At 40.9% G+C, this 26,533-nt stretch overlaps 1 protein-coding gene and 1 long non-coding RNA gene across 7 annotated transcripts; one reads left to right on the top strand and one right to left on the bottom strand.

The window, feature by feature from the left end:
• Window positions 1–282: 282 nt before the first annotated feature.
• LOC144056409 (uncharacterized) lies at window positions 283–23,530 on the bottom strand. Of its 5 annotated transcripts, none has more exons than XR_013295056.1 (5): window positions 23,216–23,530; window positions 21,946–22,023; window positions 19,595–19,702; window positions 19,300–19,494; window positions 283–418 (listed from the first exon to the last, which is right to left on the bottom strand). It is a non-coding gene; the product is annotated as an uncharacterized LOC144056409 (long non-coding RNA). The 5 variants fall into 5 exon arrangements; XR_013295058.1 differs by lacking the exon at window positions 23,216–23,530 and adding an exon at window positions 22,124–22,845; XR_013295057.1 differs by lacking the exon at window positions 283–418 and adding an exon at window positions 12,476–13,359.
• Window positions 856–26,533, top strand: LOC144056408 (proto-oncogene tyrosine-protein kinase Src-like). Of its 2 annotated transcripts, XM_077573211.1 has the most exons (13): window positions 856–1,331; window positions 9,855–10,133; window positions 12,119–12,218; window positions 13,364–13,381; window positions 15,031–15,129; window positions 15,204–15,307; window positions 19,130–19,279; window positions 19,347–19,502; window positions 20,777–20,956; window positions 21,339–21,415; window positions 21,494–21,647; window positions 22,880–23,011; window positions 23,238–26,533. In XM_077573211.1, the coding sequence occupies exons 2-13, from the start codon at window positions 9,863–9,865 to the stop codon at window positions 23,444–23,446; spliced, it is 1,650 nt and encodes a 549-aa protein (XP_077429337.1). In that variant the 5' UTR covers window positions 856–1,331; window positions 9,855–9,862; the 3' UTR covers window positions 23,447–26,533. The 2 variants fall into 2 exon arrangements, with proteins under 2 accessions (XP_077429337.1, XP_077429338.1); XM_077573212.1 differs by lacking the exon at window positions 13,364–13,381.

Genomic DNA, 26,533 nt, shown 5'->3' with positions numbered 1-26,533 from the left:
CTGATGGGGAAAATAATACTGGCTCTTTGGTCCACGTGATAACAATCTCCTGTGTTCTTCATACAATTATACTGTATATGGGTTATGCGGTAGTCTGACAAGATGGAAGTCTTATCACACAAAGAAAAAATATCAAAGCCTGGCTACATTTTGCAAAAACACCCATAACCCAATGCATGTGGCAAAATAATGTTGAATTGTGTCTGCTGAAGCCAAGGTTGAACTTTTAGGCTACAGGGTGCGTCTGGCACAATCACAACACAGCTAATCAAAAAAAAAAAGAACACCATACCTACAGTTGCACGTGGTGGTGGTGGCACCATCAGACTTGGGGGTTGTTGTTTTGTCTGGAACTTAGTCGAGGTGGAGGGAATTGGAACAAATACCAGCCAGTATTAGCATAAAAACCTCCAGGCTTCTGCCAGAAAGCAAAACAAAAAAAAATGTCAGGAAAAGCCTACAAGAATATCAGAAATTAGTCTGTGGTAAATCAGAGGCACTTTATGTGGTGGCGGGTGTGCACACTTGTGCAAACATATTACACACAAACATTTTATTTTGACTTCACTTTTCAAATAGTTTTTTTTTTTCAGGATGCATGGGTTGTAGGTCACATTATTATATATAGTAAATGTAGGTCAAAATAGAGAATTTTGAACAGGGGTGTGTAGACTTTTGATATCCATAGATATATAAATGGAATCCAAAAGACATGTTCCGGATTGTGTTTTGTAATCAAATCAATCGTGACTCTGGGGGAGATTTTGAGAAGCGCTACCCAGGGGGGGAGGAGGAGGAGGGGATTGATCGTGCCTGCCAACGCCTTCAGCGTGAACCCACGCGGCGTCAGCGGCTTTACGTGAATGCAGGCTCCACGCTGGCCAATGAGCGCGCTCCGTCGTGCGTTTTTTTCTTCCTTTATTTGTTATCTTCCCTCCGCTTCCACGGGGCCATGATGTCTGCTCCACAGTCCTCCAGTCGGCGGCAGCCTGCCTCCTCCTCCTCCTCCTCCTACCGCGTCGACACACGGACACGCCGCTAGGGCTACTCGCCGTAGTACGTACGTAGTAGAAGAGACAGCTTTGTCCGCCGGCCCACTGACTGACAATCGGCGTGTACTGTACCGGCTCGGAGAGAATGAGATGCACCCCCCGCCGTGACCTCCGCTTCCTCTTCTCCTTTTTCCCTCCATCCGATTGTATCGAAATGCGCTAGATGGGATTCGCCAGCGTTTCCACAGCAACGTGCACTTATTCGCCAAATGAGGACGAGCGAGAGGAATTATTAACACGTCTCTGATTTGTGTCGGGCTTGATCTCAAGGAAAAAAAGGTGAGTGGATTTGTATTATCGCGGCCATTTAATTGTCTTATTTCAAAATGCGAGCCACTGCGTATTTTCTCCCACGAACGTGGCGAGAGCGTCCATTCATTCGGCCGGTTCCATTCAAGCAAGCTGGGGGGCCACAAACGTTTGTTGTCGTGTATCCGACACCCCCCCCCCCCCCACTCCGACACAATAAAAGCGACGCGTATCGGGCAAAATATCACGCTTGGCGCGGCTCCCACCTTTTATTTCATGGCGAGGAAAAAGCATAATGTGGGAAACAAACGAAAAACAAGGCAACAAACATTGGAATTCAAAATGGAGCAGCACCTGTTTCGTCTCATCTGTACGAATAAGCCTCGGTAGCACTTTCACGCTGTTCTCCCCCCTATTAATTTAACCCCGCTTCCCTTCATGTACTGGAATGTTGTGTCCCTATGTAATATTATTCTGTTTTTTTTTTAAATTCCAATTGCAACCCCCACATCTAGTATGTCATTTTGACAGCTGCTACTCCGGCTGGCAGCTCGCACCCCACCCCTTCTTCACCAACAACTGGCTTGTGTTAGAAATCACTCCCTATACACTACTGTATAGAACACGACCCCCCCCCCCCTCCCCCCACCCCTACCCACGAATGTGTAGTGAACACAGGTCATCCTCAATTTAGTGTCCTCCTGTCGCCCATTATTTCTTGACATGACGATGACTTGAAAAGCAGTATCATTTGTTTATTTCTTTCACAATTTTCAGGATATTGTTTGATTTTCACCACGACACCAATTCATGAGTTGTAGCTCGAAAATATGTCGGAAAAGTTCTAGGACTGTTGTCACAAAAGATATACAGTGGCGCCTTGAGATGCGAGTGACTTCAAGATACGAGCGGTTGTGTGGCTTTTTTTTTTATCAGTTTGGAAGATAATAAACAATTCTTTCTCCCCATAAACGAGGCTTTAAACTGTGCCACTCCCTGTTGAAGTGTATTGTCAAACTAGTTTTACCGTAGTAAGGTCTATCTTCAAGAGGAAGTCGAGCCCAAAATGTTCTTTATGATTTTCTGGTCTATGTGGCATCACCCGTCACTGTATTCTAATTAATATTGCATTTGTGGAATATGAATTAAGCGTAATCCATCCATTGGAAGTACAAGGCAAGATGGCAGGCTCCTGAGATTAGGGGTGTTAGAAAAAATCGATTCGGCAATATATCGCGATATTACAGCGCGCAATTCTCGAATCGATTCGATATGCGGCCGAATCGATTTTTAAACTTCAATTTTTTATGGGAATATTCAACAAAACGTTTTATTTAGGATTAGGATTCACACATTAAGCATGGAAGAATGTTATATTAATGAAACATTAAGCCATAATATTTTATTTCAGTGTTGTTCAAACATGAAACAGGCTGCAACCTGTTTGTTAAATGCAGTGGCTCAGTTATAAGCCTGAATTTTCAGACAAATAAATAAATTTTCATACAAATCTTACAGTGTGAATGTACAAGTTTACTGATTAGTATTTTCTAAATTTGAGTAAAAAAAAAAAAAAAAATCGCAATAATCAATTTATAGATTCGCATCGGGATTAATCGGTATCAAATCGAATCGTGATACGAATCGAATCGCCAGGTACGAGGCAATTCACACCCTTGCCTGAGATGGATACAAAAAAGGGTGGATTTTTCTGCTTGATTCATAGGAGTATGTAGAACATATAAGATTTTTTTTTTTTTTTACTTGACTTTTCCCTTCAAACGACGCAAAATAGCACAGACTGGCTAACAAATAGCATTGTTGTATTGCTGTTATAATGGCACATGTTGACGACTAGTTAACAATACGCACAGGATTGACGGAAAGCAGGGGGCCTACTTTATATAGTCCGCTATACGGTATAAACATCCCTATGGCATAGGGATGTTTAGCGTACTTGTTGGTGAACTGTATAATCAATCACTGCATGGTGATTAGGGAGTAGAGAATGAGTGAATGATTTCGAACACAGCCACGATAATCCTATGGCAATAAGAATTCAAATGATGATTCAAATCCATTTACATGTACTTTTTGGGCTGGGATTTGGAAGAGTTCCAGCTCATTTGCATGAAAGGAAAGCGGATTCGGGATTGGGCTGTGAATGAGATGTGTGAATCATCGGAGGGTTGTGAGGGTGGGGCGGGGGACACAAAATTGGGCTTTTTACCTTTGGATAACCTTACGAGTTGCAGGGAACTAAGTAGTAGGAGTGTTTCCAACCCCCCCCCCCCCTTTCCGGCTGTTGAATTAACATAGAAGTAAGTGTACAGTACATTTACGGGGGAGAACAGTCATTAGCCCACTTTAAACTGCCTGTAAGGCATTTTTTCTGTGACGCTGTTCAGAATGGGGGTGCGAAGGTGACCGGGCAATATTCTCTTTTATGGGATGACATTTGTGTTGCCTGCTAAATCCTTCTTTTTTTTTTCCCCACATCTTCCATGTCACTTAGTTATAAATGGCACTAACAATGAATGGGAAAGAGAAAGTCAACCAAGCAATTTTTCCACCTTCAGGGGTACTCATTTTTGGATGGCATTTGTCTAGTCCTGTTTACAATGTTTGTAAGAGCCCTCTTTTCTTTCTTTTTTTTGCCGTGATCTTCTGTACGAATGGCAACAATAATGAATGAGACAAGCAAAGTCAACCCAGCATTTTTCAACCATCGGAGGTAGTATTGGAGGTGGCTGCATTATACCCGAGTTGCCCCCCCCCCCTTAATACTGTGGCAATGACATAGAATCGGGGAGGATTAAGTCAAATTTCCGTCTTTAGATGCAGGTAAAGGTCTTCATTTTCAGAGCTGGGCAAAAACCTCAAAAAAATACACGGGCTGAGCAACGACTGAGGCAGGTTTACGTCCGTCGATCCGGGTCAGTGCAGACAGTCCTTCTCAGTCCGTGTATTTATTCGAGGCTCTGCATCATATTAAGAACTCACCGAAAGGTGGGCGTCCATCAATGATGGCCCGATGTGACGACCGTTTTGCCCAGCTCTGTTAAATTTTCCCATCTAGTTTATGTCAGTGATCTGTAGAAACATCACAGACGTGGAAATGGGGTAAAATCTTTGGTGGTAGTATCAGAGGCAGTTGACTAACTAAGTATTCCGGATTGCCATTCTGTGTAAAAGGCAACCACACAGAACGGGGGACAAAGTCCGCTTTCAAAGAGAGTCTCAGACATGTAACGGGTGGAGCGACACCTGCAAAGGCTGTTACACCTCCTGCAGAAACGGCATCGGCACGGAATCGGGCAAGGTCGATCCAATTTTTCACCTTCTGAGGTAGTATCAGAGGCGGGGCGACACCTATCTAGTCCCCTTCACACTAGACACGAGCCCCTTTTCCACCGTCTGTAAGGCTTTTTATGCCTCATTATTTTTTTTATAAACATTCCATACTTGTTTACTTCTTACCAAGTCTTGTCAAATATTGACACCACAGTTCACACGCTGTCATTTATTTACTAAGAGTGTGGCACCTCCTCAGTGAACCATCGCTCAACCTCTGACCTCCTTCGTAGAATTAGTAACCATTGCACACGGTCAACACTCGCGGCCAAAGCCAGCGCTCGCAGATGGTCGGAAAGGGAAGTGTTTTTTTAATCAGGCAAATGCCAGCATCCTCTGCCTGTCCAATTCCAATTCTTGACAGGCTGCAAGATCGAATTTTCTAAAAAACAAAAAGTCCGAAGAGTCGGCAGAGAAAATGAGATTGGAAAGCACTTGGTTGCAATGTGCATTGTTTGGTTTTGGCTCCAAGTAGACCATTCTCTATCTCTCGCTCTGACGTGTCTGCATCATTGTAAAGCCGAGTACAGATAATCAGGCCATATTTGAGCATTTCACTTCCTACTTTCGATTAAAGTCCGCAAAGTCCCGATTATCGGTTGTTTCTAAAAGATTATACGGACCGATTATCCTGTAATGTGGGGTGGGTTCATAGTTATTTTTTCTCCCCATCTGCTCACAAAACAGCCCAGACCGACAATCGTGAATGTTAAATTTATCCGATATTTACGATCACAAATCCTTGTGTGTGTGTGTGTGGTCAAAATCCACAGACAGAGAGTCAGTTAGTTGTTGCCGGACACAAATAGAAAAAAAAAAAAAAGGTTTTGTTGAGTGGTTTTAGAATGTGTCTCCAAAGTCATTCACCGCTGTAAAAATGACAATGAGAAGAATGTAGTAAGCTAACAGTTAGCCTAGCTTCTTTTACTACTTTTTATTCTACTTTGTATTATGTGTATCATCTTGCCTTTCATAGATCGGTCTTGGTTCTATGACAGACAGCTGGAAAACTTGCAATTTCAAAATTGACCTCCAATGCAAACATGCATATGAATGTTTTCATCTTGAGAAGCTAACCCCCCCCCCCCCCACCCTTCCCACATCTCTCGCATTGGACTGAAACATTGGCAGCCTCAACTTCCTGCGCTCGCTGCAGCAACTGTTACCGTCTGTTGTGACTCATTCACGTTTGTCATGGCCAAATGTTCGCATCGGGATTATAAATGCTGAACAGGGGGAGAAACAAGTCCACAGTACTGTTGTCTTGAAATACAACGGATGGATGATGGCTGGCAGCATGGCGGACGCAGTCAGATGATCAATATTCCGCAGAACATCTCTGTGTGGAATTTGCCTCTTCTGTGCCCTTCAACATTCCAGAAACATGTTTCTGAAATGGACTGGTTGCCAGTTCAAAGTGTATTCTGCTTCTCTTGCAAAAAAGCGAGTTAGTATCAGTACCAATATAGAAAGTGGATGGATTAATGGTCATTAGGGGTGTCCCAAAAAAATCAATTCTCATAAGAATCGCAATTCTCATTTACAACGATTCAGAATCAATACAAAATGTCTCAAAATGGATTTTATTTAAATTATTTTATACTGTCTTGCCCTTGTTTGTGTGTGCCTTTCTTGGGAGCACTGTTCATGTTGTACACGATTTGGCCACTTAGGGGCAGTGTGGTTCCGTGCGTACTGAAGTTGTAGCCACATTAAAGAATAGAAAAAGAAAGTCACAATCAAGTTTTGCCAATAAAAGTTTTTTTTTTTTTTGCAGCGTAAGAAGAGCAGATGAAGCATTTTTGTATGTATAGCCGTTCTTTTGAGTAATTTAAGTGCCGCGACTAGCAGGCCAATTAGCATTAGCAAGTCAATGGCACTTTCCATTGTGCATTAGCCGTGTGATAGCTACGTTTGGGAAACAAGCTAAATAAAGTGTGTTTGCATTTAAGTGTTTTTACTGGGTGTAATTTTCTTCATTTTGTATGTTTCGATTTAGAGTTAACCTTAACTGGAGTGTCATTTTCGGCTTGATATTGTAACAATAGTGTTGTTAGTTTGAGTTCATGTTGCCTGGGAGACTGATTAGAGTGACGGAACCGTTACAGGAAGTGAGGTAGACCGAGCGAGCACTTTCCATACAATTCAAATTTTAATAAATGTGTTCAAAAAAAGAAGACATTTTAATGCCTCGAAAAATAGTTTTGAATCAAAAATCGATTCTGAATCTAATCGCAGACCCAAAAATCAGAATCGAATCGTGAGACGGTCAAAAGATTCCCACCCTTAACGGTTATCCATCTCTTTCTGTGCCCAGTGATTGACTGACAGCCAGTCCAGGGTGTCGTTTTCCCACTGCCCCAACGTCAGCTGGGTTTGACTCCAGCTCATCTGCAACCCTGATCTAGAAAATGCTTGGCTCGCTTTTGATTCTCGCCACATTTCACACATTGTGCAGTCCATCACTTTCAGCAAGACCCGTTCTTGTGGCTTGTCGCTGCTGCGTGACTCACTGCTGCACCACAAGGATGCCTTCATCCCCCGAAGCGCGTCAAGACCAAATCTTGGCGAGTGTTGAATCGGAGCTCTCACGAACGCACGCCTACACGCCTCCCCTTCACCAGCAGGGGTCCCTCCGTATCGTTTGACATACCTGTATCGTTATGATATATTTTATCAAAACAAAGAAAAAGCCAATTGAGCCCCAGCTGTAAGCCCGCACCTACGCGTTCTTTATCGGGCCACCGGCACTTCCTCCTTCCTGGTTTGTTAATAGCCTCCTCAGACTGAAACCCCCCCCACCCACACACACACGTGTTGGAAAAAAGATGTGAGATGCGACCGAGGTTGAGTGTGAGAGCTTCCCAGAGACGAGGGAACAGCTGCTCACACGCACACACATCGGTGCGCACGCTGTCTGGAACCGAGAGCGTCTCCATCCACAGGAGGAACAAGGCTGTTCTCATGCGTGTGTGACTGTCTCCGTTTCAGACCGCCTGAAATAGCTGGTCTCGCAGTGAGTCATCTTCAGCTTCCCAGAGGGAGGTCTTGTGGTGCGAACATACACACACACACACAAAGTCACAACTTTCTGGGGATGCACTTGTCTTTGTCGATATGACGCCGGCATTCTCCACTGACTGTAATGGATGCCTTCAACGCAAAGCGGATGGATGTTCCTCCAGGAAGCGTTATTCAGACATTCATCGATTATATTATTCCCTCCTACCTTGTTCCAAACCGTATGGAAGACGAGCGGAGCACATATAAGAGGGGAGAAATGTTTGTACAGTTATATAAGTTTGACTCATTCACTGCCAGTGACGGCTCTAGACGTCAAAAATTCATTTGAACTATTTCTATCAGTTGACATTTTTTTTCACTTTTGTTAACAAGAGTATGAAGACCTAGATTTGTTTTATTGTACATTTAGAACAGATATGAAATGTGTGATTAATCGCGAGTTAACTCGTGAAGTCATGCGATTAATTACGATTAAAAACTTTAATCGCCTGACACCCCGAAGTTTTTGTCTTTTCTTCTTCTTTTTTTAAAAAATTAATTCACTGCCATTGACGGCTATAAAGGTAAAAATTTCATTTGAACTATTTCTATTTAACATTTTCCCCCCACTTTTGTTAGCAAGAGTATGAAAACCTAGAATTTTGTTATCGTACATTTAGAATCGATATAAAATTTGTGATTAATCGTGAGTTAACTACTGAAGTCATGCGATTAATTACAATTTCTAATTTTAAATCGCCTGACACCCCGAGTTTCTACTTTAGCTAATGCTAAATGCTATCTTGCCAGACAGTTATGCTATCTTTGTTGACAGTTCAACAGCGCTAAACAAGTCGATGCGCTCACCGTTTTCCAATACAATTACAAAATGTAATCGACCTGACGCCCCGAATTTTTTAATGATCCTTTTTTTTAAATGAATTCATGGCAGTGAATGATTTAAAGTCTACAGTTACAGATCGTTGCCAAGAAATAACAATCATGCTAGGTAGAGGTAGATAGATTCCACCGTATAGCATAGCCGCTAGCAACTATGTGGGAAAATGGGCAAGTTGAACTGTATGTACTTTAATGTGATAAAGTCAGAATTCTGAGAGTAAAGTCAGAAATCTCACTTTAAAGTCAGAATTCTGAGATTAAAGTCAGAATTCTCACTTTAAATTCACAATTCTGAGATTAGAGTGAGAAATCTCACTTTAAATTCAGAACTCTAAAATTAAATTTAGAATCCTGCCAACCATTTTTTCCCCCTTCTTCATTGGCCCCAATGCTCTTCCGTAAACAAAAAGAATGCCGGAAAAACATAACATACTTAGTTGAGTGGATGCTACCGAGGCCAAACAATTACGGATAAGCAACGTTGCCAGTATAATCAAGCTAATTAAGAAACAAAAGCCAGTAAAAAAAAATATTGGCAAGCATAATTACAAGCACATAATATAACTGCCATTGTCCTTCCAACCGCAGCCCAACTCTCCTTTTGTTTAATGTGCATTGATTCAGCCCAGATTGATTCGACAGACGGCAAACTTCCTCGTCCGTCTGCGTGTTGACACTGCCCGTTTGCCGGTTAAATAGTTGGAATTGAACCTGGAGCCGCTCCAAGGATTCTATTTGGTGGATCAGGCGGTCTTTGTCAAAATGTTTGCCTTTACAAGGATGACACTAAAGTTTGAACGACATTGTCGATGCGGTATTAATGTTTGAAGTCTGTTGCTGTAGTTTCCGCCATGTTGAACTGTCGTGTGTGCAGTGATGTCACGGCATCGGTGAACTTTATACAGTACGGTCAGCTCATTCGGCATACAGAAACTGAAAAGAGCGTTGACACCTTGGGGATGATATATTTAGCATGGCACACTTAAATAGTATCGCAAGGTAGGCGTGTTTGCAAATACAAATGGAGCAGCCAATTTAAGACCTTGATGATTTTTTTTTTTTTATCACCTTGAGATTGATCATTTCCGCACACGAAAAAAGGAAGCAGTCACCACGTTAAAGGAAGCGTTTGCTGGTTTTGTTCCGTTTATGTGTAGAAGTAATTCATTGGTAAATTTCTCTTTACCCGAGGAAGAGACAACGTGTTTGAAATGTCGTCAAACTGAGGCAAAACCAACATTAAGTGTAACGTAATCGTCCTTGCTCATATAATATCATCACTGGCTCCCACCCCAGGTCTGCACATGGGGGCGGGCAAGAGCAAGCCCAAGGAACCGGGCCAGCGCTCCATGAGCGTGGACGGAACCATCGGTACGGGCTCCGACAGCGGACACTTCCACCACCTGGGCCCCGCCCAGCAGACCCAAACCCCAAACAGGAGCCCCGCGGTGGGCACGGGCCGGCGGGGCTACCAGGGGTACCAGCATGCGCCCACCAACACTCCCGAGATGGCTCTCTTCGGAGGAGTGGACACCACCGGCACTGTCACTTCGCCACAGAGAGGACCTTTGTCGGGTATGTTTTCCACTTTCCACTAAATTAGACAGACTCAATAGAGCAAACATAACGTTCCTTTGGAAGTCATCATTTTTGGTGGCCTACAGTGGCTTTTTTCACTGGTTGCCCAACAAGAAGCTCAAAATATTGTTACACTTTGTCTATTGAGCAAAAAAAGAAAGTGGTCGGACAAATATGTGCAATATGAATTCATATGTACAATGGAACGGATGGTGTTCCACAGGGTTCAATTATGGGGCCTCTGCTGTTTTTAGTGTATCTGCTGCCCCTGGGTTCCAACTTCCAATTTACAAAACAGCGGTGGTTGTTTTAAAGGGATACTTGACTTATTGAGCCATTTTCAGCAGTAAAAAGTTAATATTTTGTCCAGAATTAATTTGATGACTTCATTATTTTTCCTATAAAATTAATAGCTTCAGATAACAGGTGAGCTGTGATTAGTCGTTGCGTGAGTTCTGAGCAACTGTGATGTCATCTTCAGTCTACAGCAAGTGGCAAAATGGCTGCCCTCCGAGATGGACAAAAAACAGCTGGATTTAGCTGCTTAACTCGATTCCACTAACGCAATATATTAACCAGAATACCATATTTAGACTACTGGGGCTGCATAGAACGTATTATTGTCAAGAAATTTATTTTTGGACTAATGTCCCCTTTTAAGACCAAAAATAAATAAATTGCATTTAACTTTGTATGCTAACTTTCCAAATTTTGTCTCACTTGGCTTTTTGGCAAGATGTCAACACCCTTCTAATCAAGGGTTGTTAAGAAAAGACGAATAAAGGAAACGAAAATTCACCTTTTGTACTTTGTTGGCCTATTGTGCTGAATTCTGATCACAAACAAACGTCTGAGAAAATGTCTGCGTTTATCCATGCCAATCTCGAGACAATTTCCCGGACAACAGAAATGTTGAGTCACGTCAACAGTGGAGGAGGAAGTATTTTTCCCTCCTCCTCTCCGACCTTCGGCTGTGAAATAGACTTGAAAGCTCTGACGTTAAAAGGCTGCTCAGTGCTCTGCAGACTCGACATTAAGCCTTATGTGTCTAGAGTGGTTGAACTAATATCGCTCCATCCAGTGAGCAGTCAGCGTATGAAGCGTCCATTTGACGTCTCTTCACAAACTGTGTATTCATCAGCTTTTACAGTATGTGAAGATTGCACATCTTTCAAAGGAAGTGGTCAAAAGATGCTCAAGGTCAATACACAGATTTGATCATCAATCAGCCGAATTTCAGCATTTCCTCCTTTTCCAATCAAGGGGTAGCAAAAGCCAGATTATTGGATGCTTCTAAAAGATCCTGACCGATTACCTTGCGGTGTTGGGTGTAAAAACAGGGAAAAAATGGGGTGTATATTTCTAGCTGTTTCTGTTTTGCAGCAATTTGCAATAGAATATAGTTAAGTTTCATCATTATTGATGCAACATGGCTCTGGCTGGATCTCTTATACTCTGCTGCCACCTGCTGGACGTTTTTTTTTTGTAATGACTACCATTGCTTTAAGCGACCTCTTTATGTCAGAAGCTGTATCAAAGCCTTTTGTATGCTCTAGCATACCAAAAAAAAAACGTATAAATGCGTTTTGGGGAGTGAAGGACAAAGTATTAAAAACATATTTATATGTTTTTGGGTTTGAATGAGTCAAAGACTTGCAATTGTTGATGTGCAATTTTTTAAGTGTGTGATGATTATCTCAAGTACACCAATCACCATTTTTTTTCTCATCATGCGTGGATTTGCTTGTACCCCACTAACGACAGTAGACGTCATAGCTTTGTCCTTCACACGCTATCGGTCACCTGCAGTCGGCATGTCGATATTTCTCATCAAGCCATGACAAATTGTTCAATCTCCACATACAGTAGAGCGTATGTAAAATCACTATGGATTTATGCCGCGGTAGAATTAAGGACCTGGACAGTAGTTGTTTTTAACCATCTTGTTCCCTAAACACAAATTGGCGTGCGCTGTCTTGCAGGAGGTGTCACTACATTTGTGGCGCTGTATGATTATGAGTCACGGACAGCATCTGATCTGACCTTTCGGAAAGGCGACAGGCTGCAGATTGTCAACAACACGTAAGAACCCACAGTCGACCTTGTGTGTTTTATTTATTTCCGCCTCCCTTTTTAATGTCAACACATTTGGAATGTAGGTTAGCGCGAGCGCATTTAAGTAAACGCAGGAAAACAAATGTAAATGTTGATGGATGCCGACAATTCGGTACACCTCCACAATCCAGTGAGTTTCAATACAATTGTATGAATAACATCAAAACTTTAATTTCTATTACAATACAGTGGTGTCTTGGGATATAAGTAACCGGTAGTTTGTTTTTCAAAGAATCGAGAATTATACTTATTACAACGCTTGCCTGAGGAAAGTTAACTTAGCTTAATGCTAACAAACAAGACAGAACTTAATAGACGTGCTAATAATTAGCATGCATGTGGTGGTGTTATATTGTAGGCAGACAATTAAACTAATTTTGAAAAAAAAATTATATTTATCCTATGCAAAAAATATATATATATTACCGTTGCTTACTACTTGTAGTAGTAGTAGTAGATGCACAACTGTTGCATTTTTTTACTTTCAGTTCATGTTATTACTATGTGTTTTTATAAATTACAATATTATTATAAATGTTATTTTATTTAAAAAAGAAAATAAATCCCCAAATTTTGTTGGGTTTTTGGGAAGGCTAGAGCATATTATTGGCATTTCCATTTCAATGGGGAATTATGAGGGTTAAGTGAAACTCACATTTTATAGACACCACCCTGACAGTAGCAGTCAAAGCAAAGGCCATTTAAGGATTTTTTTTTTGTTCGTCTAATGGCTTCCTTTCATAGCTTCCTGTCATGTTTTTTTTTTTCCTGTTCTTTATCTGCTGTTTGGGACGACATAATTGGGCTGAACAAAGATGAATCTATAATACTCGATGTGTGTAAATAAAACATCAAATGCATGGAGAAATCCAAAGTATCGTTGATTGGAAAATATACACGAGGACGCTCCCCGGGTCTTCTGTACTGAAATGATGTAACGTAGTATGTCGGCCCCGCTGTGTCGGCCCACCGCGTGTTCTCCGCCTCCGCTGTCTGTCTGAGTGCTGCTCGCCTTGCTGTGTTTTGATGTGTCTGCTGTGTCTGTTATCTCTCCCTCTCTCTCTCTCTCTCTCTCCCTATCTCGCTCTCTCACGCCTCATGGTCTCTCCTAGGAAAAAGTACAGCTTCAGGTCAGTAATCCTTACTGCAATAAAAAGACAAATCCTTTGCAACCCTTTTTATCCGCACTAATGCTGATCCATACTGTAATGTTTGTATAGAGATGATGGGCATGATAAATACATATAGAACAGATACAGTAGTTGGTAATTAAATGGAATGAGGTTCCCCATGCTGGCAAAGTGTGTCAATGCATCTGTAATCTCTCAATCATTCGGTACCACGAGACGACCAATCCCCCAAATGTTGCATTACTGTGCAGTAAAACTGATTGTAAATAATTGGAGTGAGGTTCCGAAGTTAGCATATCACTATAAAGCATTTGTTAGCACGTTGATGGAGTGAGGTTCCCCAGGGCTGGCAAAGTTCCCAAATATCGCAGTACTGATCTATAAAACTGATTGAAAGTAATTGGAGTGGCGTTCCTGAGGCTGGCAAAGTTAGCACCTCATCAAAATATTTGTTAGTACGTTAATGGAGCGAGGTTCCCTGGCAAAGTGTGTCAATGCATCTGAAATCTCTCAATCATTCGGTACCACGAGACGACCAATCCCCATAAATATTGCAGTACTGAACAATAACACTGATTGTAAATAATTGGAGTGGGGTTCCAAAGTTAGCACATTATTGTATATTTTATACCATTACATGACTAGTGCCCCTAATATCGCAGCACTACTGTCTACTGTATATCACTATAAAGCATTTGTTAGTACGCAAATGGAGTGAGGTTCCCTAGGGCTGGCAAAGGTCCCAATTATCACAGCAGTACTGATCTATAAAACTGATTGTAAGTAATTGGAGTGGCGTTCCTGAGGCTGGCAAAGTTAGCACTATTAATACATGACTGGTGCCCCTAATATTACAGTATATCACTATAAAATATTAGTTTGTACGTTAATGGAGTGAGGTTCCCCATGCTGGCAAAGTTAGCGCTTCAACATCTGTATTTGGTAAATTTCTGTATGTTGTAGACCACTACATGACCAATTCTCCAATTCTATATGTAACATATTTGTTGGTAAATGGAGTGAAGTTCCCAAGACTGATATAAGTTAGCACGTCAATATAGCTGCATTCCCACCATTTCTCCAGTACTACTGCACGATTGAGGTCCTAATTTATCGCAGTACTGAACTATAAAACGTTTTGTAAGTACTGTATATGGAGTGTGGTTCCTCAGGCTGGAAAAGTAAGCGTGCCGATATTTCCGTACTTCTATCATCTTAATTTTAAATTTGCAATGAAATTCTTTATTTTTGTTCTGCTACAAAAAGGACATGTATTTGGATGCCCATCCGCCACATCCCTAACATGCAATTAAGTGTCTAATAACTAGTTGCAGTTAATAAACTGCTTTTCTCACATCACCCTGTGCACCGTTGTGAGTGGGTCAGCCAGCATGTGCTAAGCTTCTTTCCTTCGTCAGGCAACCCTTTTCTGCTATGAGTCAAGGTGACACAGGGTCAAGCTGACTCTAATTCAAAAAAAATAAAAATCTATATCACTAAATCCGGACAGCTTGTTCTGTCTGTGCAACTGACCTTTGTAGCCACCCAAAAGTTATTAAACCCACACAAAATGTCATGAAATTAGGAGGCACTTGTGAGTTTTCCATTCATTCTTGTTTTATGTTCTTTGTCTGTGGTTGCCATGACAGAGAAGGGGACTGGTGGTTGGCTCGCTCCCTGACGACCGGAGAGAGCGGTTACATCCCCAGCAACTACGTGGCGCCGTCGGACTCCATCCAAGCGGAAGAGTACGTCGCACGTAATATACGGTACTGTTTGGAAGCAAACTCAACTCGTTTTTTCTGTGGCCCACTCTTGGCAGGTGGTATTTTGGGAAGATCACTCGGCGAGACTCGGAAAGGGTCCTTTTGAATTTACAGAACAGACGAGGAACCTTCCTGGTGAGGGAGAGCGAGACGACGAAAGGTGAGACAAAAATGTTGGTCATGTCTTTTCATTTCAGACTCATTAGGGTGTTTTAATCTGAACTTAATGTGTGGTTATATGGAGGACCAAAACTGCCAAAATAAAAAAAGGAATAAAAGTGAAAATAAAAACGGATATAAAAAATATAATTCAAAAATTAAATACAAAAATAAATATAAATGGAAACAAAAACAATTAAAAAATATATCCATGAATAAAAAATAAAAAATGAGATAAAAATAAATGTGGAAATAAATACAAAAATAAATATATAAATATAATTAAATATCAATAAACGCTCTGCTCTCACATTTATTTATTTCATGCTGCAGACGCTCTGTCAGGACAAAATGTTATTCAAGTGAGGGGGGCGGTTCTAAGCGTGTCTTGGGTTGGACTCCGCAGTTGCAAACTGCCTTTCAATGGTCGAGTGAGCGGGTCTGCGAACAAGTCTCGCTGGCTTGCATGGAGAGCTCCAGCATTGGACGACTATCTTGTCCACTGTCCCCCGCGACTTGTCGAGCAACCCAAGTCCCAAGTTTTGTATTTTTTTTTTTATTATGTTTTTTATATCTGTTTTTATTTTCACTTTTATCAATCTATTTATTAATTTTGACAGTCTTGGTCCTCCATATGGTTAACCTAACCTCCACCAAGGCTACAACCTAAATTTTGTATTTAAAATAAAGGCCGATATGCTGTTCCAGCTATTACAAACTTGTCTAACCCTCCTTCTTGCATTTGAAGTTAAAATGATGTCAATTTAGCTTTACATGAGAGTTATGTCTCATATCGCCCGAAAAACATGACATTTCAAGAATACGGTTAATGTGCCTGTATATAGGAGCCCGTGAACGGTCGTAATCAAGTGGAAAGAAAGGTCATTCAAGTGACAGATGCCCTTTCGCGTTGGTATTAATCACTTCCACACATCTTTCATCGATTGGTCGTTTGCCACATCTGAACACATTGTAACTGCAGGTTGTTAAAGTAACATTTAATGGACTGTTCAGGCGACAGCAGACGGTACTGTGGAAATTGAGGAATGGAAATGTTATAAAGAAATATGTGGTGAAGTATCAGTACATTTTAATTCGGTTGTAAAATGTGCGCGAGGCAGTTTATCTGGAAAATGCTCACAGTGCTTCACCTTTTCTGCATTTTTTAATAAATCGAAATAATTCGATTCAATCGTCATTTTAACTCATTTGCTCCCAAACACGTATAAATACATTCTATTTTAAAGACTTTTAAGTGTCCCAAAGACATATTTGTACGTTTTTGTTATGCTAGAGCATACAGTACAGAAGGCTTTGATGCAGCCTCTCAACTGCAGAGAATGGTTGAAGAAATGGTATTATTATTATTACACAAACGGCCAGCGGGTGACAGCAGAGCAAAAGAGATCAACCAGGGCCACGTTGAAAAATGGCTGGGAGTGAATGAGTTCAAAATCGAATCGTTGGAAATTTGCTAAATCGTGAAATCCATTTTTGTCTTCTGCATTATTAAAAGACGTCGTTTATATGTTCTGTAACTTGTAAATGTTATTATATGTTGTAATTTTGGCAGAACGCTGGATGGGTGGTTTACAAGACATGCTTACAATAGCTACCAACTACTTAATGGTGGCATTTAACCACAAACTATGTTGAGTTTGTGAAAACTGATTTAGAATTAGTATACATTATTGTTTTTTAAATGAATGAATGAAATCTTTAAATAAATGTTTGTTGGGTTTATTAGATTAAAATTGTCCTGAATAACTTAAAAAAAAAAAGATATTATTTTTTTAGGCCATATCACATAGCCCTACCTTATTCAAAAATAGAAAAAAAAATTGTGTGTGGAAAGTTAGGCCAATCAAATAAAAATACTTAAAGAAACTGAGAAATAAATTTTAAGCTTCATAACAAAAGCAATATTTTAGTTTTTAAATGTTTTTAATATATTTGAAAAAAAGACCTTGTCACAGAAAAAGTGAAGCTCAGTGAATAGTGTTGCTAATGACAACCACTGTCTGTAAAATTCCCACGTTCAAACCTCAACTTCCTATTCAGCCCCTGCTGGACATAAAAATAACGAGAAAGTAGGAAGTGATGATGTCTTGCCATCCCTGGTGGACTTGTATGTGCGACGCAGTGAATGCAAAGCTATCGAGCTGTTCAGCGAGCCAATTTGTACGAGATGCGAGCTCGCATGACGTCAATTGGAGGCGCTCGCCCGGACCCGTGTGCCTTTGTTCTCCCCGTCATACCCGTCTGGCCCTGCGACATACAGCTGTGACATACGGGGGGGTTGAAGGAAGTGCGTGTGGCGAGTTAGAGAGGGGGAGAATAGATAGGGGTGAATCACAGTGTCAGAAGTAGGTCAGCCTACGAGGGTGCTGCAATTCCCTCCCGGCTACAAGCCCCAGTTCACCACCAGAGCGAAAAGATGAGGCTGAAGGGGTAGAATGACATATACAATAAAGGAAGGTTGGAGGGAGTCTCATTAGATGTCAAATGTGATTCCCATGGTGACAAATATGTCGCATTGTGTGTGAATAAAGTCAAGACTGAGTAAGATGCATGACTCATCTCAAAAAGGTGGCGTCATTGTTTTTATCAACTGCTGCAATGAGAGCAATGCCCTGAGTAGGGGGGGGGGGTCGCTTTTTTAACATTTTGCGACGTTCTGTGTTAAAGGGGAAGTCAACCCCCCCGCCCCAAAAATATTTTTGTTAAGAAATGTTCAAGGTTGACTTCCCCTTTAAAGGGCATATACCATGTATTTTTGTCAGGCAATATATTTTTTTTAATTGTAATTAATTGCATGACTTCAATAGTCATGCAATCACAAATTTTATATTTGTTCAATAAAATATTTTTTCTAAGTTTCATACTCTTGTTAACATAAAAGTGGAAAAAATGTTAAACTAATAGAAATATGGCTGCGTTTTTAGTCATTCATATAGTAATTTCATAATAATTCATAAAATTGAGTTACAATTAAAATGACATACTGTCAAAAGCGAGAGTGATATTGATTTGTGTTGATGTAATTTTTCTGCCATTAGATGGCATCATTGGATTTGTAAGATGTTGGTGACAACTCAAGTGCATTTTTCTTTTCATATTAAGAGCTATCTAATCTTTAACATGAAGTAACTTGTGAAATTCTGCACATTTATCAAATTGCAAAATACAACTTGACGCCAGTCTCCACAAAGATATGCATCGTGGACATGTCTGCTGCATTGCAACTGGAATTCCCCAGTGCAGGCTTTCCAAGAAAGGGGCGGTTCATTAATCACGCGTTATAAGAATTAATGGCGTTAAAGGAACTTTAACTCAAAATTAACGCACTAGTTTTGACACGGGTTGACATTTTAATATAATCTCTATGACATTATTTTTTGACATTTTACACACCCAGAAATATGTTTGTTTTTCAAGCATTGGACTAGAGTGGCTTCTACTTATGTGAGCAGAGTCCAGCGTCTGGCGGCATCAACAACCAGGAGGAAGAACCCAAAACAACCCTTGTTTTGGGAACAGGCCGACAACAATTCAGTCAACCTTGAAAGTCTCACTTGGGCTCTCGATGGGCCAAATTAGCCATTAGTTCTTCAACAGAGTATAGTGACATTCAACTTAAGTGAAGTGCATCAACAGACAAATGGCACGAGCACATTCTTCGGGCGCCTATAGTGGCCAGCGGGGAGTCGGCCCACCACAGCTGTTAGGAAAACGCCACACAGCAGCTGTCCCAGACGCCTGACACGTTTGTTTTTTTTTGTTCCACCTCTTCTCTATACATTTTCTCCCCCACCCCCTTTAGGAGCTTACTGCCTTTCGGTGCTGGATTATGACAACACCAAAGGCCTGAATGTGAAACATTACAAAATCAGGAAGCTGGATAGCGGCGGCTTCTACATCACATCCCGCACGCAGTTCACCAGCCTGCAGCAGCTCGTCTTCCATTATCGCAGTGAGTACGCAGACACTTACCTGATTAAAAATCTCCCAAGGCCTCCCTGACGTCGCTCGTCTTGCAGAGCACTCTGATGGGCTGTGCCACGCCCTGACCGACGTGTGCCCCGTGGCCAAACCTCAGACCCAGGGACTGGCACGAGATGCCTGGGAGATCCCTCGAGAGTCCCTCCGTCTTGACCTTAAACTCGGCCAGGGCTGCTTCGGGGAGGTCTGGATGGGTAAGAACTGCACTTTACTGCACTGCAGCATTTTTTTTTTAAAGTTACGTCCACACCTCAGGTGATTGAATACTAAGTAGAGCATGGCTCGCCTGTTTTCTGGCTTCGGTCATGTGACGTTCCCAATGTCAGCCCGAGATCACTTTGACGTCAATTCCAGTCGATAGCACAGGACGGTAGAATGTCAAAATGGCTGCACTCTGGAAGAAAATGGGTGGATTCATCTGCTTAATTCTTATTTCACACATAATAATAAGAATACTGTGGGAGCAACAAAAAAAAAAAATCACCTGACTTCCACTTACAAGTATGAATTGAGGCAATCGACCGCTTGTTTTTTTCAATCGATGTTTTTCTTGTTTTCAGAAAATGTTCAAAAATGACTGAAGCATTTTTGCTTTTAGTCTAACAGTCTGTCTCCTCTAACATTTACCTTCGGGGCGGGCTGACATTAATCCTGACGAAAGGTTCGACAATCTACAGCAGTGGTCTACAACCTGCGGCTCTGGAGCCACATGTGGCTCTTTAGTCCCTCTCCTGTGGCTCCTTGTGGATCTCTCTTTAAAAAAAATTTTTAAGTAGAAATTATTATTATTTTTACATATTTATTTGTATATTTTGGATAACAATATTTAATGAATTAATGATTAAATAAATAATAATAATAAATAAATATATAAAAAAATATCAGTCCAAATATTTAAGTTGCTATAAAAAGAGAACAAAAAGGTAGGATAAAACGTTTTTAAAATGATCTGAAGATGTCCAAAACGTGGCCATAAAATGTTCAAGAAATTGCCAAAAATGTCAGAGAATTGATTTTAAAAAGGCAGAAAATAAAATATTCGAAAACTAACCACAAAATCTCTAAAAACAAAAGAAGGCAGAAAATTACCATAGAATGTGGAATTGCCCCCCCAAAAAAATCTGAATTTCTTTAAAAAAGAAAACCAAAAGGCGTTCAAAAAGTAACTATAAATTCATAAGTTCAAAAAGAAGAAATCCCCCAAATTACCATAAAATTGCCCAAAATTTCAGAACATTTATAGCATACTGGATGCTGCATTTTTTCCGTTATGGTGCAGCTATAATTAGCTCTTGGGCCCGTACATTCACTAACGCATTTTTTCCATCATCAGAATCTTGAAATGTTTTGCGGCTCAAGACACATTTTTGTTATTTATTTGGCCTAAAATGGCTCTTTTGACAGGAAAGGTTGCTGACCCCTGCTCCACAGGATTGATGGTTGTTGTGTGTGTTTTTTTGTTGGTCAGGCACGTGGAACGGTACGACGCGGGTGGCCATCAAGACCCTAAAACCGGGCACCATGTCACCAGAGGCCTTTCTGCAGGAAGCGCAGGTCATGAAGAAACTCAGGCATGAGAAGCTGGTGCAGCTCTACGCCGTGGTGTCCGAGGAACCCATCTACATCGTCACCGAGTACATGAGCCAAGGTGGTTTATTATTTTTTAATGACTTCCTGAGTGCCCTCTGATTGGCTGGAGACCAAAATCAGCTGTGATAGGCGACAGCTAACCCAAGTTGACCCTAATGAGGAAAAGTGCAAGATAAAATGGATGCAAGATTTGGCCATTTCATTAGGTACACTTTCATAATTGAAATGGGTGCTTTATAAAATAATGTTTAGCTATTTTTTGGAGGGTGTTTGCACTGGTGTAGAACTGCTATGAGCTGTTCCTAATATTTTGACCCTCTCCTCAAGAGGGTAATAAAAATTGGATTGGGTGTGTCTAATCGAGTGGGCCAATGTGAGGTAGAGACTTTCAACTAATCGTCGAACCCGTTTTAAATGATGTTTTGCCTCGCCCCCCACAGGCAGCCTACTGGACTTCCTGAAAGGAGAAGCAGGCAAAATGCTTCGACTGCCTCAGCTGGTGGACATGGCAGCTCAGGTTGGGCCTCTACCGCGCCGCATCCCATAATTCCACTGTGACACCAAGGCAAGCACATTACTTCTGTTTGGCCTCCAGATCGCGGCGGGGATGGCGTATGTGGAGAGGATGAACTACGTGCACAGAGACCTACGTGCCGCCAACATCCTGGTGGGAGACAACCTGGTGTGCAAGGTGGCCGACTTCGGCCTGGCCAGACTCATCGAAGACAACGAGTACACTGCCAGACAGGGTGCGTCTTGAGTTTAGGGTTGTCCATAGTGCACGTTTTTCATTTATGTGCAAATTCATGTCCATTTTAATATACAAAATATTCTTTTCTTACTGTTGAAAATGGCTCAATGAGTTAAGTATCCCTTTAAATAAATATTACCTATATCTCTTTATCATATATATTTTGTCTTTGGTAACTATTAGGGTCTTGGGACTTACTGGCCTAACCTGGGATCTCTAATATTTTATTATGACATGTGGAAATTATTATTTTTTTGTCTTTGTATCTTAGAATTTTAAGGGAAGGTTAAAGTCACCTCGAACTGCATCCAGGGCTGCTTGGCTGTTCCTGCGTGTTTCAGCCTCTTCGGGGCAGTGCTGTCTGTACACACTTACTGTAGAATGAGAACAGAATAAGTTGAATTAAATTCTAGTAATAAAATACAACTCGTTTTTCACAGAATGAGAAGAATTTTAGTAGTAGTGTTATCTTACCTGTGTGAATATTCCTTATTTGAAAGATTAGCACTCCCGAAGTCAATGCTAATTTATCGTTAGCATTTTTTTTGACAGGATCCTCTTTGCGCTTTAGCATGAGTGAAATATTTAAATATACAACGTGTGTAATTATTTTTGTTCTGTGTTTAGTTTTACTGTAACTAAAGTGTCATTTAACATCTTAAAGCACACTCAGGGACGACAGAATCTCATAAACTACACAGCTTGCTAGCAAGAAACATGGTGCATTCAGGGTACTTTCACAACGTCGGGAATTTATAAAAACAGCGCGCCGTTCTGGACATTAATCATAACGTTTTAAAGATCGAGAGAAGCCAAAATCGAGATTTGATTTCAAACAATCGTCCAGCACTGGTCAGAAGCATGTTTCCTTCATTAATGTATCAGATTAACATCCCAAATTGGTCATAAAACGGGTTGAAAAGCAACGAGTATTTTCTTTTGGTAAAACGTACTACAAATGAAATGTGTCCGCGCAGTCTTACAGCCATCCCATAAACTTGAATAATGTTGGCACATCTCAGTGCCGCCCCCGTATTAATCATTGTAATGCTTATAAAAATGCCTTGAACAGTCATTGTCGCTTTGCCAGCAGCCTCTGTGTGAAACTCTTTTAAGTGCTTTAAGTAATCAAGATCATAGACGTCAAAGATTGACTTTTCGAATTTTACAGGTAACAAATGTTTTTTCTTGGCTAAGCGTCTTCTTTCCCCTTTCCCCATAATTCATCAGGAGCCAAGTTCCCCATTAAGTGGACGGCGCCCGAGGCGGCTCTTTACGGCCGTTTCACCATCAAGTCGGACGTGTGGTCCTTCGGGGTGCTGCTTACAGAGCTGGCCACCAAAGGCCGAGTCCCTTATCCAGGTAAAGCCTCAGTGTGACGTGAGGATTGCGACCCCACGTGGACAAGAATAATACTGCACCTTACATATAATACAGTATTTGTTATCTGAATAAAGATTCAAAATACATAAATAAACAAATACATGGTCGCTACTTGAATTTACTTCCTTGACACCTATATAGACAGAGCTTTGTCTCTATGTCATGGCTGAAGCTGATTACTACCTTTTTGTTTCCCCTTTTGCAGGCATGGTGAACCGCGAGGTCCTGGACCAGGTAGAGCGCGGATACCGAATGCCGTGCCCGTCCGAGTGTCCCGGCTCCCTGCACGAGCTCATGCTCTCCTGCTGGCGGAAGGACCCGGAAGAGAGGCCCACCTTTGAATACCTGCAGGGCTTTCTGGAGGACTACTTCACCTCCACGGAACCCCAATACCAGCCTGGGGAGAACCTATAGAACCACACACACACGCACATTCACACACACACACACACTGCCACACACTCATACACACAAAAACAACAACCATACAATCTGCACTAAACCACCTCAGAGGAAAACGGAATCCTGTGAGGAAGCCTCGGTGCCATCATGGACCCGGAGAAGCTTCTTTCGGAACTTTCTGGAGACTTGCAAGCTTGTTCAGGACGCAATCAGGCTTTGAGGAGCGAGGCACGAGACTGACGTGAAAGGGTCTAAACACTGCGTCAAAGGGGAGGGAAGATCGATTGAAACAGTGAAACCGTCTTACGGTACTTTTTTCCCGTCCGCAAAAAGGCAAGGGTGCCAAAAGCTCATTTTACACAAGCAACTTTTGTCCAGAATGAGGTGAGGCTTGGGAAAGACTCGACACGGTAATTTTCGCTATCAGAGCCATAACTAGGGTGGAAAAAATTTCCAGCAAATTTCCATGGGAAGTAAATTTGGAAATTGGGAAGTTTCTTTATGGGAATTGAGGGTAATTTTGTGAATCACATTCAACTAAGTATAAATATAAAAAATAAATCTGTCATGAGCCGACAACCATGCAAAACGGATAGCTCTCCTTGCCCACATGCAAGGGCATCACAGTTGCTCAAATTAGTTTGAGCGGTGACGTATCGCAAAAGCAAAGCAAAAAAAAAAAAATAATAATCAACTAAATGATGGCTCATAACTGAATAAAGCCAACCTTCAATTTTGTAAATTCCTCGTTTAGTCCCACAAATTCTTGTTAAATTTCCATGGAAGTTTTCAACTTTAAAAATTCCCATCATTTTCAAGAGGTCCAGAAAACACTTTTACCCATCATGTTGCGTCAAATGCAATTGTCATCTAAGAATGTGATGGCGGGACAATTTTCTGAGCGGATCTCCAGTCACGGCTCGGTTGAGCCATTTTGTGGGCCATCGCCGACCATTTTGCGCGATCTCTGCGTGAAAGTGATCCCTCCCCCGTCTCCTCTCACTGCCTCCTATCAGTGTCTCTCCAGTTTTTAACGAAGTGCTGCTGCTGCTTCTCCTTCGAACTCCTTCATGTTTACATGGCAACAATCTCCATTTATTTCCCAGTGGCAATCATGATAATCAGCAGGCATGCTTGTTTGTCAGGTTCTGTTCAAATCGGGTCAAAATGAGCGACAATAGGAAGCATTTGAGTCCTAGTCGTGCGGGTCGGTCCACTGTTATCACGATCGCTGTTCTAGTGCAGTTTCACTCGGATCAGGTTCAACTTTGGTGTTTATGTTGCTTGAGGTCTCGACATCATGAGCCCGTCCTTCAATTTTGTTGACACGTTTCTGCATAAAAGACAACTCGATCGCTGTCTGTTTTATTATGAAAGGGAGCTTTCAAAATAAAGCCCCAGTTGTTAGCTTCCCGTTCCAAGTTTGCAGAGGAAATATGCAAGCAGCAGGACCCGACGTGTTAACATTAAATCAGGTTGTTCTATTTAAAAAAGAAAAAGAAAAAAAAAAGTGCTCATGTGTTGATTTGGAAAGCAGTTAAGCATGCGTTTTGTGCTGCGCTTGTAATTCTGCTGAACATCCACCACGCCATGTTTACGTGGATGCCATCAACCCAATGAACAAGGACTTTTTTTTTTTTTTTGTGTACTGTATATCTCATCCATTGTAGTCGCACTGTACATAGTGTAGAGCTCCAAGGGTTGTTTTTGTATAATAATGGCAGAAACGTATTTATGTTGGCTGTCACTCACTGCATTTTTTTTTTTTTAAATGAGTAGATAGGACCAGTTTAGGTTGCTGCAGCAATAAGAGTCCACATACAAACGGGCCCAGTTTCCTACACGGATATAAAAAGTATACACATCCCTGTTCAAATGTCAAGTTTTTGTGGTATACAGTATTAAAAAAAAAAAAAATCATTTAAAATATATTTTTTAAAATGAATCCACTATTTGTAACCTATAACCTGAAAAAAACCCAGAGATAATGTGATGCACAAGTGCGTAGCCAAATTAACCAATCAGCTCATATTAAATTTAAATTAACACGAGTTTGAACATGGTCACTAATTCCCAACACATCCGCAGTTGTGAGGGTGTGCACACTTATGCAACCACATGACTTCAGTTGTAACACGATTTGATTGTTCCATTGAATTGTACAGGTTATAGGTCACATTAATGGTGGCGAAGGTTTTGAAATGATTCATCTTGGTCTTATTTCTATCGAAACACAAAGACCTGGCATTTGAAGAGGGGTGTGTAGACTTTTTATATCCTGTATACCAGGGGTGGGGAACCAACTGCCCATGGCAACCTTTGAAACAACCTGTTTATTATTCAAACGTATTTATTTATATATTTTATATGGATTTCATGAATTACAGCAGTTTACAATTAATAAAAAATGAAAAGTTAAATTAACTATTTTAATTAATACAGTGAGAATATATACATACAATGTACACAGAACATGACAAAAAAAAAAAAACTCATCAATTTTGTTGGTTGCCCACCCCTGGTGGAATTTCTAACTCCACAAGTGTTTGTACAATGACAACATTTTGAAATAATGAGGTCCAAAATGTAAATAGTATTGTCAATGACTGTGACTATCAAGTAATTACTGTACTTCTTTATTTGACTGAGGTTTTTTTTTGTTTTTTTCTACAAAATGTGATCCCAGGAAGTTTTAATGAGATTCTACAGATTTTTTTTTTTTTAAACCATGTAAGCAGCAAAAATTGGGCTTGACGTATATTTCCAAAAAGAACAACAGTGTTCCCGTTTTTTTTAACTTTTTTTTTTTTTAGTGTTTGTTGTGACTCACTGGAGGGGGAAAACAAAAGAGGATGTGTGAATAAAGCCAAGGTCAAATTGGAAAACCTGTGCCATGATTTCAAACATGTCTCAGTGTTTTGATTATTTTTAATGTTTACTTTAAAAAATAAAATAAAAATCTATGCAGTTCAGGCAGACGTCGCGGCCGCCACATGAAGGTGAGCGTTTCATTTTGTTTGTATTTTGATCGAAATGGTTATTGTGCCACTTTATGTTCTTTAAATGTGCAATAAATTCTATTTCAAGTGTGTTTTGATA

The sequence above is a fragment of the Vanacampus margaritifer genome, chromosome 8 (genome assembly GCF_051991255.1).
Source record: "Vanacampus margaritifer isolate UIUO_Vmar chromosome 8, RoL_Vmar_1.0, whole genome shotgun sequence".
NCBI classification, from domain to species: domain Eukaryota; kingdom Metazoa; phylum Chordata; class Actinopteri; order Syngnathiformes; family Syngnathidae; genus Vanacampus; species Vanacampus margaritifer.
This window is presented reverse-complemented; position numbering and strand designations above follow the sequence as displayed.

Coding starts and splice junctions, on each gene's coding strand:
- LOC144056408 (XM_077573211.1), top strand. CDS start 9,863: ATGGGGGCGGGCAAGAGCAAGCCCAAGGAACCGGGCCAGCGCTCCATG. Junction 10,134..12,118: donor ACAGAGAGGACCTTTGTCGG/GTATGTTTTCCA, acceptor GCTGTCTTGCAG/GAGGTGTCACTACATTTGTG. Junction 15,308..19,129: donor GGAGAGCGAGACGACGAAAG/GTGAGACAAAAA, acceptor CACCCCCTTTAG/GAGCTTACTGCCTTTCGGTG.